The 16,582-nt window shown below is 44.7% G+C and overlaps 1 protein-coding gene across 10 annotated transcripts in view; it reads right to left on the reverse strand.

Moving 5' to 3' along the window:
- Nucleotides 1–5,342: 5,342 nt before the first annotated feature.
- PTPRT (protein tyrosine phosphatase receptor type T) overlaps nucleotides 5,343–16,582 on the reverse strand; it is a 452,765-nt gene continuing 441,525 nt past the window's right edge. For all 10 annotated transcript variants that reach the window (XM_039728161.1, XM_039728157.1, XM_039728164.1 and 7 more), the window contains 4 exons: nucleotides 15,269–15,394; nucleotides 13,810–13,973; nucleotides 12,840–12,975; nucleotides 5,343–12,112 (listed from right to left, as the gene is read on the reverse strand). In XM_039728161.1, the coding sequence (XP_039584095.1) occupies nucleotides 12,059–12,112; nucleotides 12,840–12,975; nucleotides 13,810–13,973; nucleotides 15,269–15,394 (480 nt within the window). In that variant the 3' untranslated portion in view covers nucleotides 5,343–12,058. The remainder of the gene's footprint in view (nucleotides 12,113–12,839; nucleotides 12,976–13,809; nucleotides 13,974–15,268; nucleotides 15,395–16,582) is intronic.

Raw genomic sequence — 16,582 nt, forward strand, 5'->3', positions numbered from 1 at the left:
ATACATAAAAAACACTATAATTTCTACACACAACTTCTGGGGGAAAAAAAAAAAAAAAGGCAATTTCCTTATGATCCAGAGCAGACACAAAGCAAACCAAGTGCTTATTTGGGATTTTGATATTAATTTAGACTCAGGCCACAGCTAATCCTTCACATCCCAAGTGGCTCAGGAGCCAGTATCACGTGTTGTGATGTTCTCCTGTTACAGGCTGAGCTGGGAGCTGGCTGATTACAAGTGGTGAATGTGCACGTTCAGCCACGTGGTACAATTATAATTCAACTGCGTGTACACACAGGCACAGAGAACTGGGGTTGCTCATTACCTCCTTTGTCAGAGCCTATTTTTCTTTGCAAGATTGTTCCTATAGCACCAGAATAAACAATAATTTTGGATCTTTGCACATCCACCAGCATTTTCCTAGACAACCCATTCTTTCATTGTCAGCACTCTGGGCTGTGCAATCTCTGCTGATAGAGCTTTGCAGTCACGCTGGGTTTAGATGCTCAGCTTTTGGGAGGGGGTGACAGAATCATAGAATAGTTTGGGCTGGAAGTCACATTTAAAGGCCACCTAATCCAATGCCCCTGCAAAAAGTGGGGTCCACTAGGCCAGGTTGGTGAGAGGACACAGGTGAGTGCACGCACACACACAGAGAAACACACACAATCATTTCCCTGCTTTGCTGATCAAACAGGTTCACCTCCAAGACTGATGCACAGAACTGGGCTGTGTCAATCCCGAATGGAGATTCTTTCTGTCTGTGCTCTTGGCATGCTCAGCTGGGGGGTCAGAAGTCCTCCAAGGACTGTATGGATGGAAAAAGTCTGAGCCAAGTTCAAATTCAGGTCGTTACTTGGAAGAAAAATCCATCCAGGTATCATCTCACAATTGTGATATCCCATGCTCAGGCCCTGGGCCAGGAAAGGACGTTGTAAATTCATCATTTTCTGTACCACCAACACAACTTTCTCAACAACCAGTTGTGAATCCATAGTGAATCTGAGAGCTGAACTCAGTGTTTCCAGTGTAACAGGCTCAGGAAACAACTGCTGTAACTGCTGCCTTCTGCCACCTTCTCAGCCATGATACATAAGGGAAAGGATGCTCCCAGAAACACCTCTGGAAATTTCAAATAAAAGGGTATTTAGTAAAAGCTCTTCAGTCTCCTGATCCTACACAGACCAAGGCTCACATTCATCCTGCTAAGAAGATTATTGCTGGAAACTTCTGGGTTTATCCATCTCCAGAATCGGGTTCTGTATGTTTCACTGATTTTTCTATGCAAGCCAGACTGTCTCTCACAGTTGTTCTAGAGACAACCATTTATATGTGCAATAAAAAAGCTATTTCACCACGTTGCTGAAAATTCTATCAGGTTATAGTTTATCTTAACAGTCTATCATTTACAATGTACTAATAAAGGGCTATAAATATTATATTGGTTTTGGCATAAAGAGTACATTATTGGTGTTTATAAACACATCAGTAAATGTTACAGACTTTTAAGTAACCCCATTGACCTGTAACATAAAAGCCCTATAGCTACTGATTCACAATATATATATATTTATATATATAAGCACTTTATGGATAAACCTTTACAAGCCATTTATAAAACCACTCTTAGTGAGAAATATGACACTCCCAAATAGACACAGAAATAACTCACAAGGAAACAAGGTCATTACAAGAAAGACTAAAAGTCTTTTTATATGGTTCAGCTTCTACGAAGTTCTACCTCAGTAAAATTAACACAGAGTAGAATTTTAAATTGATGTAATAAAATAAAGTAATACAAATAAAGAGATTTTTCAATTGTTTTTCAAATATGTGACTCAACAAAAGAAGAAGAGAACCTGAAATGGCCAAGATAGATAGACCAGAAGAATTTCCAAGTACAAATAAGAAGCACTAAATCTGTTCCTTCTGTCTTTATGCCATTTCAACTATGACAGAAGTAATTTTCCTGCAGGTATCTATTGATAAAGGAGCACCTCACATCTCACTGCAGCCATCTCAAAATTAGTTGCCCAAATTGGTGTTTGTCCCTGAGCTAACTCAAACAGTGGAGCATAACAGACCCTTTCAAGGTACAATCCAACCCCTGTGCCTCAGGCTGCTTTATCCAAGACAGACTCACCCTCTGGAGAGACCTTTTCTCACCATCAAGGTCATTTTTTTGTGTTCCTTCTCTAGGGCTGGACAATTTGAGCCTTCTCCTGTGTAACAAGTGATAGGACAAGAGGAAATGGCCTTGAGGTGGTGCCAGGGGATGTTTATATTGGAAATTGGGGAAAATTGCTCCAGGAAAAGGGTTGTCAAATCCTGTAACAGGCTGCCCAGAGCAGTAGTGGAGTCACCATCCCTGGAGGGATTTAAAAGCTCTATGGATGTGGCACCTGGGGACATGGGTGAGTGGTGGCCTTGGCAGTGAAGTGGGAATGGTTGGACTTGGGGGTCTTAAAGGTCTTTTCCAATTTAAACAATTTTGTGATTCCAACTATCAAGCCTAAGTCGCAGCTTTGGAGTCTGCTGGAAAGCAGCAGCTGTGTGCTCAGCTCAGTGTGGGAGCTGATGTTTAAAGGTTCAGCTTGAGAGACAAAGATCTGCAGCTCAGGCAGAGAATGTTTGTCAAACCTGACAGACCTTGCAGCAGGAGCAGGACAGGATCCTGGCTGCCAAGGGGATGGATGGAAAAGCAGCTGCTGGCTGCAGGCAGGGACTGACCTGGATGAAATACCTGTGGATTCACATCTTGGCACACATCAGCCACAGCAATGGGAACAGGATGTGAAACACTTTGAACCCCAGTGGGTTTGGGGCTTTTCCATCTGTCCTGTCCTCCCCAGCAGCTTTATCCCATTTTTATCCTTGTGCTGGGCCGATGAGGGGACAGAAAGGTGAATCTGGGGCTGTTTCTCAGTGCTGGTGCTTCAGCAGGTCTTTATAAGACCATCTGGAATAAGGCAGAGCTGTCTCTGCTGTTTACCTTCCCTAAATGCAACCTGTTAATAACAAGTGTCAGCAAAATATTTTGGATGAAGTGCCAAGCTGAACTGTAATTAATCACTATGTCTCTGTTACACAGTTGGGACTCTCAGTAAAACTTCTCCTCAATCTTCTCCTCAGTGAAGAGCTTTTTTTTTTGTATCAACTTCTTCTAACACTCTCCCTGGTATAACAATAACTCTGAAGGGTGTTTCATACAGTCTGACCTCATTGTGATGAGCTTTTCAAGCAAACAGTTGTAGCTGAATGTTCGCCATAATTAAGATGGGAAATTTGCTTCATCAGGCCAATAAAAAAAGCAAAACACCCATATCTGACCCAAACACCCAGAGCAGAAACAGCTTTTTTTCATAGCAATGAAGAATTAAAATGAAGCATTTTCAAAAGAAGATAAGGATACAGAAAGGAAAAGTAAATGAAAGTTCCAAGGTACATATACATGCTTTAATCATAGATAATCCTGAGTTGGAAGGGGCCCACAAGGATCATTGACTCCAACTTCTCTAACAAAAACAGGAACCATGTATTCTTGTTAATAAGACTTACTTTAATTTTTTTTTTTTTTGTACATAAAAGAGCACTTCTTACCACAGCTGGGCTGTACAGGTGCAGCATGGCTAGACTGTCCTGTTTTGACACCCTAAGCTGTGAATCTTGATGCACTCCTGCTTGTGTTCTTGGAATAAAGAAGTCTTCAGAGCAGGGCAGATTTTGTGTCCTCCCATCATCTCATCTCTTTTGTGGCCTCCCTCATCTACTCCCTTTGTTGCAATCTACTGCTTTGCACTGACTGAAGGGGCCAAGCACTGCCTTGGGTGTCTGTTGATGAACACGTGTGGAAGAGCAGAAGGTGGGAAATGTGTGCTGGGAAATGTCTGAAAACACTGGCTGCTGACACCCCTATCCACTGTTTGGGTCTGGCAGGACAAAACAGCTGCACAAAATCCCTTCCATGTCTGTGTCCCTTGGTTTGTTCAGCCTGGAGAGGAGAAGGTGAGGGGAGACCTCACTGAGGTCTTCAACATCCTCACAAGGAGCAGAGGAGGGACAGCTCCGAGCTCTTCAGTCCTGTCACCAGTGGCAGGGCTCAATAAAATTGCACAGAATTGTTTGGGGGAGGGTCAGGCTGGAGATCAGGGAAGGGTTCTTGCCCAGAGGGGCTGGCACTGCCCAGGCTCCCCAGGGAATGGGCACGGCCCCGAGGCTGCCAGAGCTCCAGGAGCGTTGGGACAGCGCTGCCAGGGGTGCCCAGGGTGGGGCTGTTGGGGGGTCTGGGCAGGGCTGGGGCTGGGCTGGTGATCCTGGGGGTCCCTCCCAGCCCAGGATATTCCATGATTCTGTAATTTCTGTGGTTCTGTGTCATGGTTTCGCCCCAGCAACAGCCAAACCCCACTTGGTCGCTCACTCACCCCTCTCCAGCTGGATCAGGGAGGGAAAGGGAAGGGTAAAAGCCAGAAAGCTTGTGGGCTGGGATAAAGACAGGGAAATCAAAAGCTGTGCAAGCAAGAAGAAAGTAAAACAAGGAGTTCATTCCCCATTCCCATGGCTGGGCAGGTTCAGCCATCCTCAGGTGAGCAGGGCCCCATCACACTAATTGGTTACTTGGGAGGAAAAACACCATCTCTCCAAATGTTCCCCTTTTCTTTCTTCCTGCCCCACTTTATGCATGATGTCACACGGGCTGGGACTTGCTTTTGGTCAGGTTGGGTCACCTGTCCTGGCTGTGCCTCCTCCCAGCCTCCAGCACACCCCCAGCTGCTCTCCAGTTGACTGTACAAGGAAAGCCCTTAGCTCTGTGCAATCCTTGCTCAGCAATAACAAAAATATCTGTATTATCATCCCTGTGTTCAGCAAAATCCAAACCCAGCCCCAAACCAGTCTCTGGGAAGGGAATTAATTCTACCCCAGCTGAACCAGCACAGTCCATCTATAGAAACTACCAGAAAAATCTCAGGAACCTATCAGCAATTGCCATTCAGCACTGAGTACCAAGGAAACAATATAGCAATACCTGTTAGAGTGAAAAAGTTGCAAAAATATGCTTTGCTCTAACCCATGCTGCTAAGACTGTAATTTTCAGAACTACTTAGCTCGCATCCACAGGCGTTCTGAGAGGACTGACACAAAATCTGCAGCTAGGCTGAAGTGCCTGCTGAATTCTCTTTTCTGCTCCTCATCTCCTGAATGACAGCCATGATGCAAAGCCCATCACTGTGACAAGATGCTGGTGTTATTTTTTGTCATGCAATCACCCCATCATTTCCAGCAGTGCTGCTCACAATGCCTTGCCTCCTCTAAGTCCAAAGAAAAGGCACAAGTACAAGAGTCTCTTAGTAAAACATTAATCTCAGATCACAGATTTATTTTATGGATTTGCAACACAGCCCATATTACAAACATTGTCTGGGAACATTTACAAGAATAAATAAGATGGACTCGCAGTTGTAAAAAAAAGATTACACTTCACTGTAATGTACAGTCAAAAAATATATCTGATATTCATTGACTTGACATTATTTACCTTCCTTCTTTTAAGCTAGAAAGAAAAGACACTGAATGCACAGTGTTGAGAGTTTTGTATTTATATTTTTTTCCTTTTTTTTTTTCATACGTGCTTTATCTATCAAACATCCAAACTGTACAAGTGAGCTTCACCAGTAATCCATAAAGGCCGAGGGGGAGGAGAAGGGGCGGCACCGCATCAGCAGAGACTCCTCTCATGCAGCACTCCTCCCTGCCCAAAAACACATCCAGGGAGCTGGAATGGCACACTGCTCGGCCAGAGGCAGCCACAGCACCGCCCTCTGAAGAGGTGACAAGGCTGGCAAGAAGCGATGCTGGCACATTTGGATTCCCACAGGCGGAGGAGATCAAATCAGGGCGGGAGTGAATTTTGTCACTGCGGTTAGTCAGGATGGGTTAAGGGGCATGTTAAGGATGCAGCTCAGACTTTTGGCATAGAAGTACAGTGTTTAAATGCTGGCAATGCAAGAAAGGGCTAGAAGGGCAATGAGGGGGTAATTCCAGTTCTGCTGCAGGTACATGGAAGTCCAGCACATGAAGTTTGGTTTGACTGTCAGCAATGTGAAACACTGAGCAGTGTTTGTCCTGGGGAGTCTCAGAGTACCTAAATTCATGAAAGCTTGTAAAGTGCTGGCCCCACTTCCTCTTCCATCCCCCAAAACACACTCCTTTCCATTATTTCATACAAAGATTTTCTGGGGATTTCCTCACTGAAAGATGATGTACTCACACAAGGAAATCCATCCACAGTGCAACACACTTGAGGTGTCTCACAGGGTGTCCCAAAGGGTGGCATTTCAGAGTAACAGATTTCCACTTAAACACTCCTTCTGTGACAATTGTCTCCACTAAAGGAACCACTACACTCTTGGGTACCTATATATGAAATATCAGGATTGGTCCCTAAGGGACATGAACAGCATCTTCACCCTGTACCTCCAGAGTGCCATGGACTGGCTCATGTTTATACTGCTCAGAAACAGCTCAATGAATTGAATTCCAAGAAAAACCATTTTAGCTCATTCTTTTCCCTTTTCATCCTTTTAAATTCTTTTCCCCCCTGCCAGGACACACTATGGGAACACCAGCATCTGGCATTCAGTCTGCTGCATTAGTTTGTCTTTTAAGGCTCAGGTTGAAAACAGAATAGTGGTGGAAAATCTGCTGCATGAACTGGAATGAGGATGGAAAGACTAATTTAGATCCCTCATGTTTTTACAAACTAGAAAAGCTGCCAGGTTTTCACATTCTGCTAGTTCAACATTAAACTGTAGTATATTCTGGGCATAGTTTTTGTTTTTTTTTACAAGGGAAACTTTTAAAATATTGTAGCAGAGCAATTAATGGTTATAGACTAGAGGTCACTGGAAGTCAGCAAGTTTTTGCCTCCCTTTTTTCTTTTTTTTTCTTTCCATCACTCTCTGTACCACCAGGATTTGGTGGTATATGAAAATGTATGATTCTGCTTGACAGTTTGAGCAAATTGTACATTCTTCAAGTATGCATATGAGGGAGATGATTGATACCTTTTCCAAGTCAATGAACAGATAATACATGATGGATTTTCCTTGTGGTCCTTGCCAAATCGGCAGAAATTGGGCTTTGCTCGCTATGCTGTTGGCTCACCCTCGAGGAAAAAGAGCTGGAGGTATTTTTGGGAACAGGGAAAGAAAGAGCACTTGCATTGGAATTGTATATTATATATGTATGGCTATAGAAGACTGCAATCTAAATAAGCAGGAGCACAGGAGGGTTAACAGAATCCTCATTGCTCACATCTGTCTCTCTGACTTAGCTGGCTCCTCCTGTTCCTCTGTCTGGGCAGGGCAGCTGTTCTGCCCTCACACAGCAGGAGTATGGAATTTTTGACCCAATGGCAGTTGTTATGCTGAATAAATGTTGCCACTTTTGCCACATGGCCCCCTTTATTTTCCTAAAAAAAAAGGGGGAAAAAAAAAAAGAAGTTGACTGCCTTTTGTATACTTAAGACAAATTAAAGGTTCTCAAATGAAAATGCAGCAGTTTCACACCAAGGTCTGGAGATGCCCCTTTCACTGGCTGGAGTGATCAAAAAAATTAACTGTGCTGCCAATGTCATGGAGTTAATTGTTCACATTTATTACAGGAAAATGAAGTTTTCCAAGGGGAACTTTTCCACCACATTGCCCATCCAGGACCATGTCAGGACTGTGCACTGCTCTGCGACTTTACTAAAAATTCTGCAAGTATGACAGATAGAAGCACCTCATATTTGAAGATTCCCCTCTTGAGCAAATCTTCTTTTATCTTTGTCCCTCAGGATTTATTCCCTCTGTCACACTCTGAGTGCTCCATCTCCACAGCACAGAATGTGACATTACGTGTTTTTTATGATCTTGGCAGGAACTCAGAAGAGTGAGATGAGAGCAGCTGTGCAAGAATGAGAGAGAGAGCAAGGTGCAAATTTCCTACCTGTTTCAGGATCCATTTCATTTGCCTTCTCCTCCAATGTTTTGTTTCTCCCAAAGGAGATTTCTTCTCCTTTCCTTTTCTTCCAGATGGAAACAGGTTTAACTGCCTCCTGAACCGCCTGCTGCAGGAGCCTCTCTCCTTCCTCTACAGCACACCAAGAGCAGTGACCAGAAATCCCTGGCTTGAGATTCCCAAGGGAAATCCCACAAACTACTACTAAAGGAAAGTTCCTGTGGAAAGTAAATGGAAAAGCCACTCTAGCATCCACAGGTTTAAATCTACTCCTGTGGGGTCCATGTGGCTATGGACTTTTTTTTTTTTTAATTTTCCCAGGGAGCTTACAGCTCCAGAATAAACGGCTAGAAACTAGTGCTAACCAGTGGAATTCATTGCTGCAGTTACACCATTAATAATTTAAGATGTTGGTTACCCCCTATATGAGATAGTGACCCCACACCACCTGCTTCTACTTCCTTGTACTTCAGACCAAACTACACCAACTCTGTACCATCACAAACAGCTCCCCCTCACCTCTGTTAGAATGTCACCATGGGAATAAGTTCATCTTCATTATGTCCATTCAAATATTGTCAATATGCTGTTTTTTCCAGCCTAAATTCAATCACTGAGGAATTCACCTTTTTTACTGCACATTATCACTTTCCATCCACAGCAGGGGATGCTTAGGCTGAAAAGCTCACACTGACTATTAATCCTTCCAGGAGTGAGAAAACCTCCTTTATCTCATCTCATCTCATAATTTCTTTCTTTCCCAATGAAAACAAACCCATCACCCATAATCTTGCTTCAAACACATTACCTACTTCACTATGGGCTGTTCTCTAGGGTTTAAACAACCTCAAGGTAATAAAGTGATTTAAAGTGAGCTTTTCCACACAATTCCCTTCATCACTAATTCACACTTGGCATATATGCACTGTGCAGGGAGGAACAGCATGATGATCCCTGAGCCAACACAGACTGGAGCTGGGTCAGTCCCCCAAAAGCACTGTAACTGCAGGAATTTATAACAATTTGGCAACACAATCTGCAGTGTCTGCTGAGCATCTTTCCATATGGGTTGTAGGCTGGACATTAGCAAGTTCAGACACATGGTTGAGTGGCCACATAATAAGCTGTGACTAACAGTTGGGCTGTGGGAACCAACATTTGCATTGAGCTCCTATGAAATGTAAAATTGAGCTTAAATATCTTTCCCTGCAGTTTGTGCCAACATCACTTGGCTTTTGCAGAGGGCTGAGCACACAGGGAGTTGCTGTGGGCCAGCTGTACAGGTACCTGACCCTTTAGCAGTGTTTTTCATACCATAAAACACATCCAAACCTACCTCCAGATCCTAAAGCACTGCACTGCCAGTGCTGTTCTGCTCTGCTCATCCCACACGTCCTTCCCCTCACTCACACACCCCTCCTGTGGGCTTAACTGGCATTTCAATCCACTTTCTTTTAAGTTAAGCCTAAATTACTTCCTACACTTCACACCTCAGTGATACTGGCATTTCTTTACCTCTCTGTTCCCTTATCCCAGCTGTCACCCTCGCTGCTGGCTTCACTCCCCTAAGTCACGAGGGAGAGCTGTCACTGTGCTACTTTCTATGTAAAATTAACAGAATGCTAATTACTAATTAATATTTCTATATTATCCACAGGGAGTGGTTCCCTTTGGCTTTCTGGAGTCAGCAGAGTCAAAAACCACTTTGCTGACTTGTAGCTTCTTCATACCTGGGCAGTTGTTGAAAAATCCCATCCTGGGATTAGAATTCCCTCTTTCTTTTTCTTTCCCAACACCTGACCTACACTGTTCCACCCAGCCACCTGTAATCAAAACACCAATAATTATTCTTTTCCTCTCACTTTTATCTTATAGTTTCACTTTGCTTTCTAGTTATTTTTCCTGCTGAATTGTGTTGTTGCATAAAGAAAAAAAAAACCAACAATTCAGACCAGTCCCTTGACAGCCCCAACTGGAACTAAAGTTGATTTCTTTTTTTTTCTTTTGCAGGCAACCAGAAACAGCACAGAGGCTCCTGTGAGAAGGTGGTTCATGATCAGTTAAGACCTTCATGATATTAAAACCAAGAATCCAAAGCTCCTTAGAGAAACCCCAGGTGGTTCAGGATCCTTTGCTTGTCAAGAGGGGTATTAATGGAACTCCAAGCATCCTTCCCTAGGCTGGTGCAGGTCCTGGTGGATGACAATGGTTTGGTTGGGTACTGGTGTGCCTCAGTCAAGAGCTGCTTTTCCAGATTTCATTTCTATCCCTCCTGGTCCAGGTGAGGGTCTGACTACTGAAGAAAGAACGACCATGAAGCAGAGGTGCCTTTTGAATTCACAGACAGCATTAGCAAAACATTTTGAACCTCTGTCATGCTCTGTGCCAGGCATGGGCAGGACAGAGCTCCCAGCAGTCTCTGAGTATTTACCTGAGGGTGAAAACTACAGGGTGACAAGAAAATTGGAGTTTCCTTCAACTCTTACCTTCAGTCTATCTTTTAGCAAGTCTGAATTTAAAGAACCCTACACCCCAGAATCCATTTTACACAGAGGGAAACCTCATATCCCACACCTTCAAGATAAATAAATGGCTAAATTGAAATACTAATTATGGTAAAGTCTTGCTCATTCAATTATTTTTTTCCCCAAGATTACCCTGCAGACCTTAGTGATTAACTACTTAAACATACTTTGTCAGAAAAGCAATTTCTTAGCTGCTAAGGAGTCAGAATGAGGTCCACAACCGTGGCAAAACACATCTGGTGTTTGTTTCAGAGAAGGAGACTTGCACAGGCATTTTTGCAGAATAAAACAAAAGCTGTTTTGCTTAAGAAGAGAAGTTGCTGTGCTGGGCTAACACTTCTCTTTACAGGTGTCAGAACAGGTTTCTGTGTATGTACATCACCTTTCTTACAGCTCCAGTGGGTTACAATTTTGAAGCTTGTAGGGCCTGGAAATAGTGAGGAAATCCTGCCCAAACTCAATTTTAAGAACCTTCAGACTTTTAAACTCTTGAGCAGGAAGTTTCTTTGCTGTCTGCTTGCACAGTGCCTAGTTCAGCAGGGTCCTGGCGTGACTAGGGGTCCTAAATTCTACAGCAATACAAATAATAAATAAAAAATAGTCATACATAGTATATGAGCAATAATACCTACTTCATACCCTGTTTGTCAGAGACACACTGCACCCCAGCTAATACTTGGGAAATGGGGTAACCAAGTCACCAAAGCTGCCAGACAAATGCCATTTCTTGGATGCAAATATTTAACCTTCAGGTTCAAGTGGCTGGGAAACTCCTCAACAGCCTCACCAGCAGGCAAAGGACACAGACCAGAGGGATGGAACTGGGTCATGCACGGCCCTGAAGTCGAGCAGAAACTGGGAGGAAATATTTCTGTGGAGGCAGTGGATCCATGAACAGCTTCTCATCTCCACCATCTATTTCATGCTTAAAGGGACTACATTTGGGAAAAGAATTCCAGCATAGTCTTTTTTTTGTGTGTGTGTGTGTTGGCCTTTTCTTTTGGAAAAACAAATAAAAGGAAACAGATAAGGTAGACAAATTGTAATGAAACATTTCATGTATCCCCTATGGCTATCTCATTTTTCCCAAATGACTGCTGCATGAAATTAAAAAAATTAGAAGGCTGGGATTTGAGAACAAAATTATAAATTAAAAAGGAGACATTTAAAAGAGAATTTCCTAAGGGTTTCATTCCTTCCCCACTCTGCAGCAAGCAGAACAAAAACACAATCCAAAAGAGGAGAGAAGTCAGAGGGGATTAGAAAGTCCAGTCTTTCAGCCTGTCTCCCATGTTGCTAATTTTTACAGTAAGTTATTTAAGAAGCAGTAGATGTTCCGATAGAAAGCAGGCAGCAGCACACACAGGCATCATCTCCTCCTTCCAGCGAGGTCTCTGCAACCTCAGTCTCTTGCTGAGAAGGAAGGAGAAGTTTTCCTTCCCACACTTGTTACTGCCTTCCAGTGTGGGACAGGGGAGAAGCATCCGCCGGAGTTTGGGGTCTGGCACATCGTGGGGTCCCCTCCCTTCGTTGGGCTAAAAGGAACTCAAGTATTCCAGTGCAACCTCGTATACAAATTTATACTGTTCCTGAAAGAGAGGACACAAAGGAATGGCATTAGGATATGGGAAAATTCCTCAGAGCCTCGTCCTACTAGCAAAAATACCTCCTCCCTCTTTCTTGTACTCTTTGGCAGGAGCAGGTAAACACTGGTTGTGTTTCTGAGTGATCCTGAGCAAGCATGGCTGGGAGATGGTGTCGTCAAAGGAAGAGAAAAGCACTCAAAGAGACAGCCCCAGTCTGGACTATTCATTATCTGCCTCCAGCCCTCACTGCACGTGTTGCTTTTGAGGCACGAACTCAGAGTGATGGATGGAGATGACTGAATTCAGAACAGTTTAATCTCCTGGGCTGCAGGGAGCCAGGCCTGAGGCTGGACTGCTCTTCCTTCCTAGTTTCAAGATGTGTCACAGCATCCAGCACTGGGCTGGCCAGGAGGACAGATCTCTGCACAGACAGAAGGACAAATCCCACTCTTCCCACAGCCATGGTGACAGCTCTGTGAGGTTTGTCCTCCTGAGGCAGCTGGGCATGGGACACAGGGTCCATCACTCTGCCAAGGCATCCCCTCTTCTCAGAAGGAGAAGCAGGAAGATTCACTGAACATCCTAAAACAGGACCAGTTTTAACTCTGCTGTACTCATGTCCCCATTCATTTTGGTTCATCCTGAACTAAGCCATTTTGACATTTTCTTACCTATCCTGAAGTCCCTTGCACACACACTGGGGTGGGGAATGAGCAGAAAGACTCCTTACCAGTGACTCCACCATGTTGGATTTGTTATTCCGTAGCGTTTTCACTATGTGGAACACATCGATGATGTTCTGCTGCTGGATCATTTCACACACACTGCAGATGGCACAGAAGGTGCCGCTGCGGCCTCCGCCGTTCCTGGCAGGGGGACAAAAGAGGGGAGGTGGGGCTGGTGAGGCTGGGGGAAGGAGAGCACACACAGCTCATCCCCCTGGACACTGGGGAAGGTTTCTTATGTAAGGGCTGATGTTCAAGGGTTTGTGTGCCTAAAGGGGCTCCAAGAGAGCTGGAGGGGGGCTTTGGGACAAGGGCATGGAGTGCCAGGACAAGGGGGAATGGCTTCCTACTGCCATAGAGAAGGGATAGATGGGATATTGGGAAGGAATTCTTCCCTGTGAGGGTGGTGAGATGCCAGCACAGGGTGCCCAGAGAAGCTGTGGCTGCTCCATCCCTGGAAGTGTCCAAGGCCAGGTTGGACAGGGTTTGGAGCACCCTTGGGATACTGGAAGGTGTCCACTAGAACTGAGTGGTGTTTGGGGTCCCTTCCAACCCAAACCATTCTGTGAGTCTGTGAAAGTGGAGACCTGTAGAACTAGGGCAGGGATGGGCGGACTAAGGGGTAAGAGGAGCTTCCCTGTCCCCCTGGAGTATGGGACAGAGGAGCTCTGGGACTGCAGTGCTGTAAATCCCTGCTCTGGGCTCACAGCAGCTCTGTGCACAGAGCTGGGTACATGGCAAGGCTGCTCCAGCTCTGTGCTGCAGTCATGAGATCACAGCTCTTGGAGCTATCTCTTACTGCAATCAGTAAAATCTCTGGGCCAGGATGCTATAATGCAATACAATATTCAACTTGAAGTGCATTATAAATGCACTTTAACTCCATTCTCCCCAGCTGAAGCCTGGCAAACCACCAGATTTCCAGAGCCCCAACCACACCACGTGAGGCCACAGACATTTCCCAGCCCTACTCACAAGCAGTGGACCACAGTGCGCCCGTCTCTGCCGTCGTACTGCTCCTGCCACTTCTCCAGCCTCCTGACCACCTTCAGCAGGGAGCGCTTGGAGGGAGGGGTGTCCCTGTAGGCTGGCCAGCCGATGTACTGCAGGTGCTGCACGATGCGGTACCCGTCCTGCGGCTGCAACACAGACCTGCTCAGGGCCCAGGGAGGAATGGGCAGGGCTGGGAGCGCTGCCTGCACAGCAGCCTCCCCTCTGCACCTGCACCAGCAGTGCTGGCGCTCTCCACGCTGGGTACAGTGCAGAAACAAGGCTTTTCTCTAACCTGGAGAACAATTGTTACGGAGCCAAGCGGACAGCGAGTGCATGGGAGCTTTGTTTGGCTTCCAGAATAAAGCTCCATCAAACTGCACAAACAGGTCAAATGTCTCTTTGCTGGTTGGCTGTGCTGTGCCACAAGAAGTAGAGGCAGCCCTCAGAAATTCTCAGGGGGTTGTGGAGGGAAAGGATCCTCACAAATTTGCTGGCAGTGGCCGTGGTGTTGGACATGGGTGAGTGCAGAGCTGTGAGTGCACAGCATCCACCCTGCAGCCCTGCCTCCACGGGCCAGCTCCATCTGAGAGCCACAGAGCCTTGCTCTGACCCGTTTTATCACCTCCAGGCTCTCCCTGGGACACAGGAAGGTGTCTAATCTCCAAGCAGTTCATTAATTTCTGTGGCTGGACCACAAGGTTCCCTCTGCAGTGCCACACCTGAACTGCTGCACAGGCTCTGAGCATGCAGACACTGATGGGTTACACTGCATGGAATTTGCAGAGCCTGCTTCCATTTCTGACAAGAAAAAAATGAAAGAGGAACAACAAAGGAAACATAATCAATCTGGGAAACAACTAATGAGAGAAAAATCCTCTGCTGAAGCCCTTTCCTGCAGTCCTGAAGCCGGATTGCCAGGGCTCAGTGCGCAGATAAACTTTGTTTCTATCATTTCAGCTGTCCTGGGGCTGAGGGACACAGACAAAGAACTGCTTACAGAAATGGCAGTTGCTTATTTATAGGGAAAGCAGTGGCAGTTGGGAATCCCAGTCTAGCCAGTAAACATTGCATCTGTCTTCAGAGATGCTGCCTGGGAGCTGACAGATGGAGAGCTGCTGACACCATCCCAGTTTATTTCCTGCAATACTGATGGCTTTATATTGGCTACGAAGTGATGAATTGTTCTCAAATATACACAGAAAAATGCTCACCATTTAAATACAGATTTTCAGCTCATATCATCCACTTGCTGCCTTCAGCCAAGAGTCCTTTAGCAATGCAGGCTGATTAAATGTTAATTAAAGGAAGTAGCTGCAGTGGAATTTCATTCCTAGGTGAGCGATTCTGCATTTCTAAACCACAAGTCTTGGCTCTGCCTCTTCCTCGAGCCAAAATGTGTTTTTGAGAATAACTAGGGAACGTGGTATTTCTCCTCTCTTACCCTGGCCATGTTGCAAATCCGGAATATCCGGTTGATGATATCTTCATCAATGTCTGCTGAAACAAACTCCACCTGGATTGGGCCATAACAACAGGACGTCTTCTCCGGCCAGTACTGCATGCAGAGCTAGGAAAAAACACAACACCAAACAGAAACCTGAATTATTAACATATCCAGTCATTCCTTTTGGATCTATAACCAGCTCAAAATCCATTACCAATCTGCATATTGTGGCTTTGTTCAGAGGAGAACTCATTCTAGCTCGGTAAAGCATTTTATATCCTGAACATGAAAAAAAAAAGAAATATATTTTAGGGCCTGGACTTTTCTGCATATTTATTTTTTGTACGAACACAGTTTGGAACTGATTGGATTCTGGGTCTAGATGTGCAGAGAAGGTGGCTGACAAATGAAGCTTCTGTAAAGGCAGAGACTTAACAGGAACATTGAAAGATTAGTGTCTGTAGATAAACTTAATAGGAGCCACAGAGATTTGGTAAAAATGAGGAAACAGAACAGACACCAAGAAAATTAATCTTAATTTAAACAAACTAGAATTTCTTTTTTTTCTGTAAGATGAAATTTTTAATTTTCTGGCTCTACCAGTGAGCAGGAGAAGGAGAGTGAGTTTGTTCTGAGAGCAACAAGAGCAACTCTGGTTTCAGGGTGAATCACAACTTCACCTCTGAAGTTTGTGAAGCAGGCTGGGAGTCTTTTTCTGGTGCTGATATTACTGAGTTGAAAGGACAAAAACCACCCCGTGCACACAAATTACAATCTAAGGATTTTAAATCCAGCTGGAAATAGATCATGGCACAAAAATATTTTGCATGAGATCTCATTAGCAGTTTCTGCAAAGATTGTATTTCTTCGTGTTTTTTTTTTCTTTCCTATTTTCAAGTGTAATTTTGTACAAGTTTTGAAACCCCCAGATGCTCATTTGAACTTGATCTCGAGCTTTTCAAGTTCAATCACTGCCAGCAACGATGTCGAGTGCGTGCATGCGGCTGCATTAATTCTGCACTCCTGTTCTTCCTTTGATCGTATAGGATTGAAATTGGGTGGGATAGTCACACAATCTTATGCATCTTTGCCCTTGTTAGTTTTTCAAGATTAAGCAAGCCAGCCAAGACCACACAAGGAAGTCCTTTGAAGGGTTTCTTTACTCTTCCTTCAGACTTTCAAGCTGCCTAGTGATCTCCTCTCAAAGCATCTGTCCCTCAGGCAGGGAGATGTGAGCTGAGCAGGAGCTTTAGCAAACAACCTCAAGGTGCAGTGGAAAGCAAAAAAAGATGAAATGTTTCCTTAGGATGG

The sequence above is a fragment of the Passer montanus genome, unplaced genomic scaffold (genome assembly GCF_014805655.1).
Source record: "Passer montanus isolate IOZ18808 unplaced genomic scaffold, ASM1480565v1 scaffold64, whole genome shotgun sequence".
Taxonomy (NCBI): domain Eukaryota; kingdom Metazoa; phylum Chordata; class Aves; order Passeriformes; family Passeridae; genus Passer; species Passer montanus.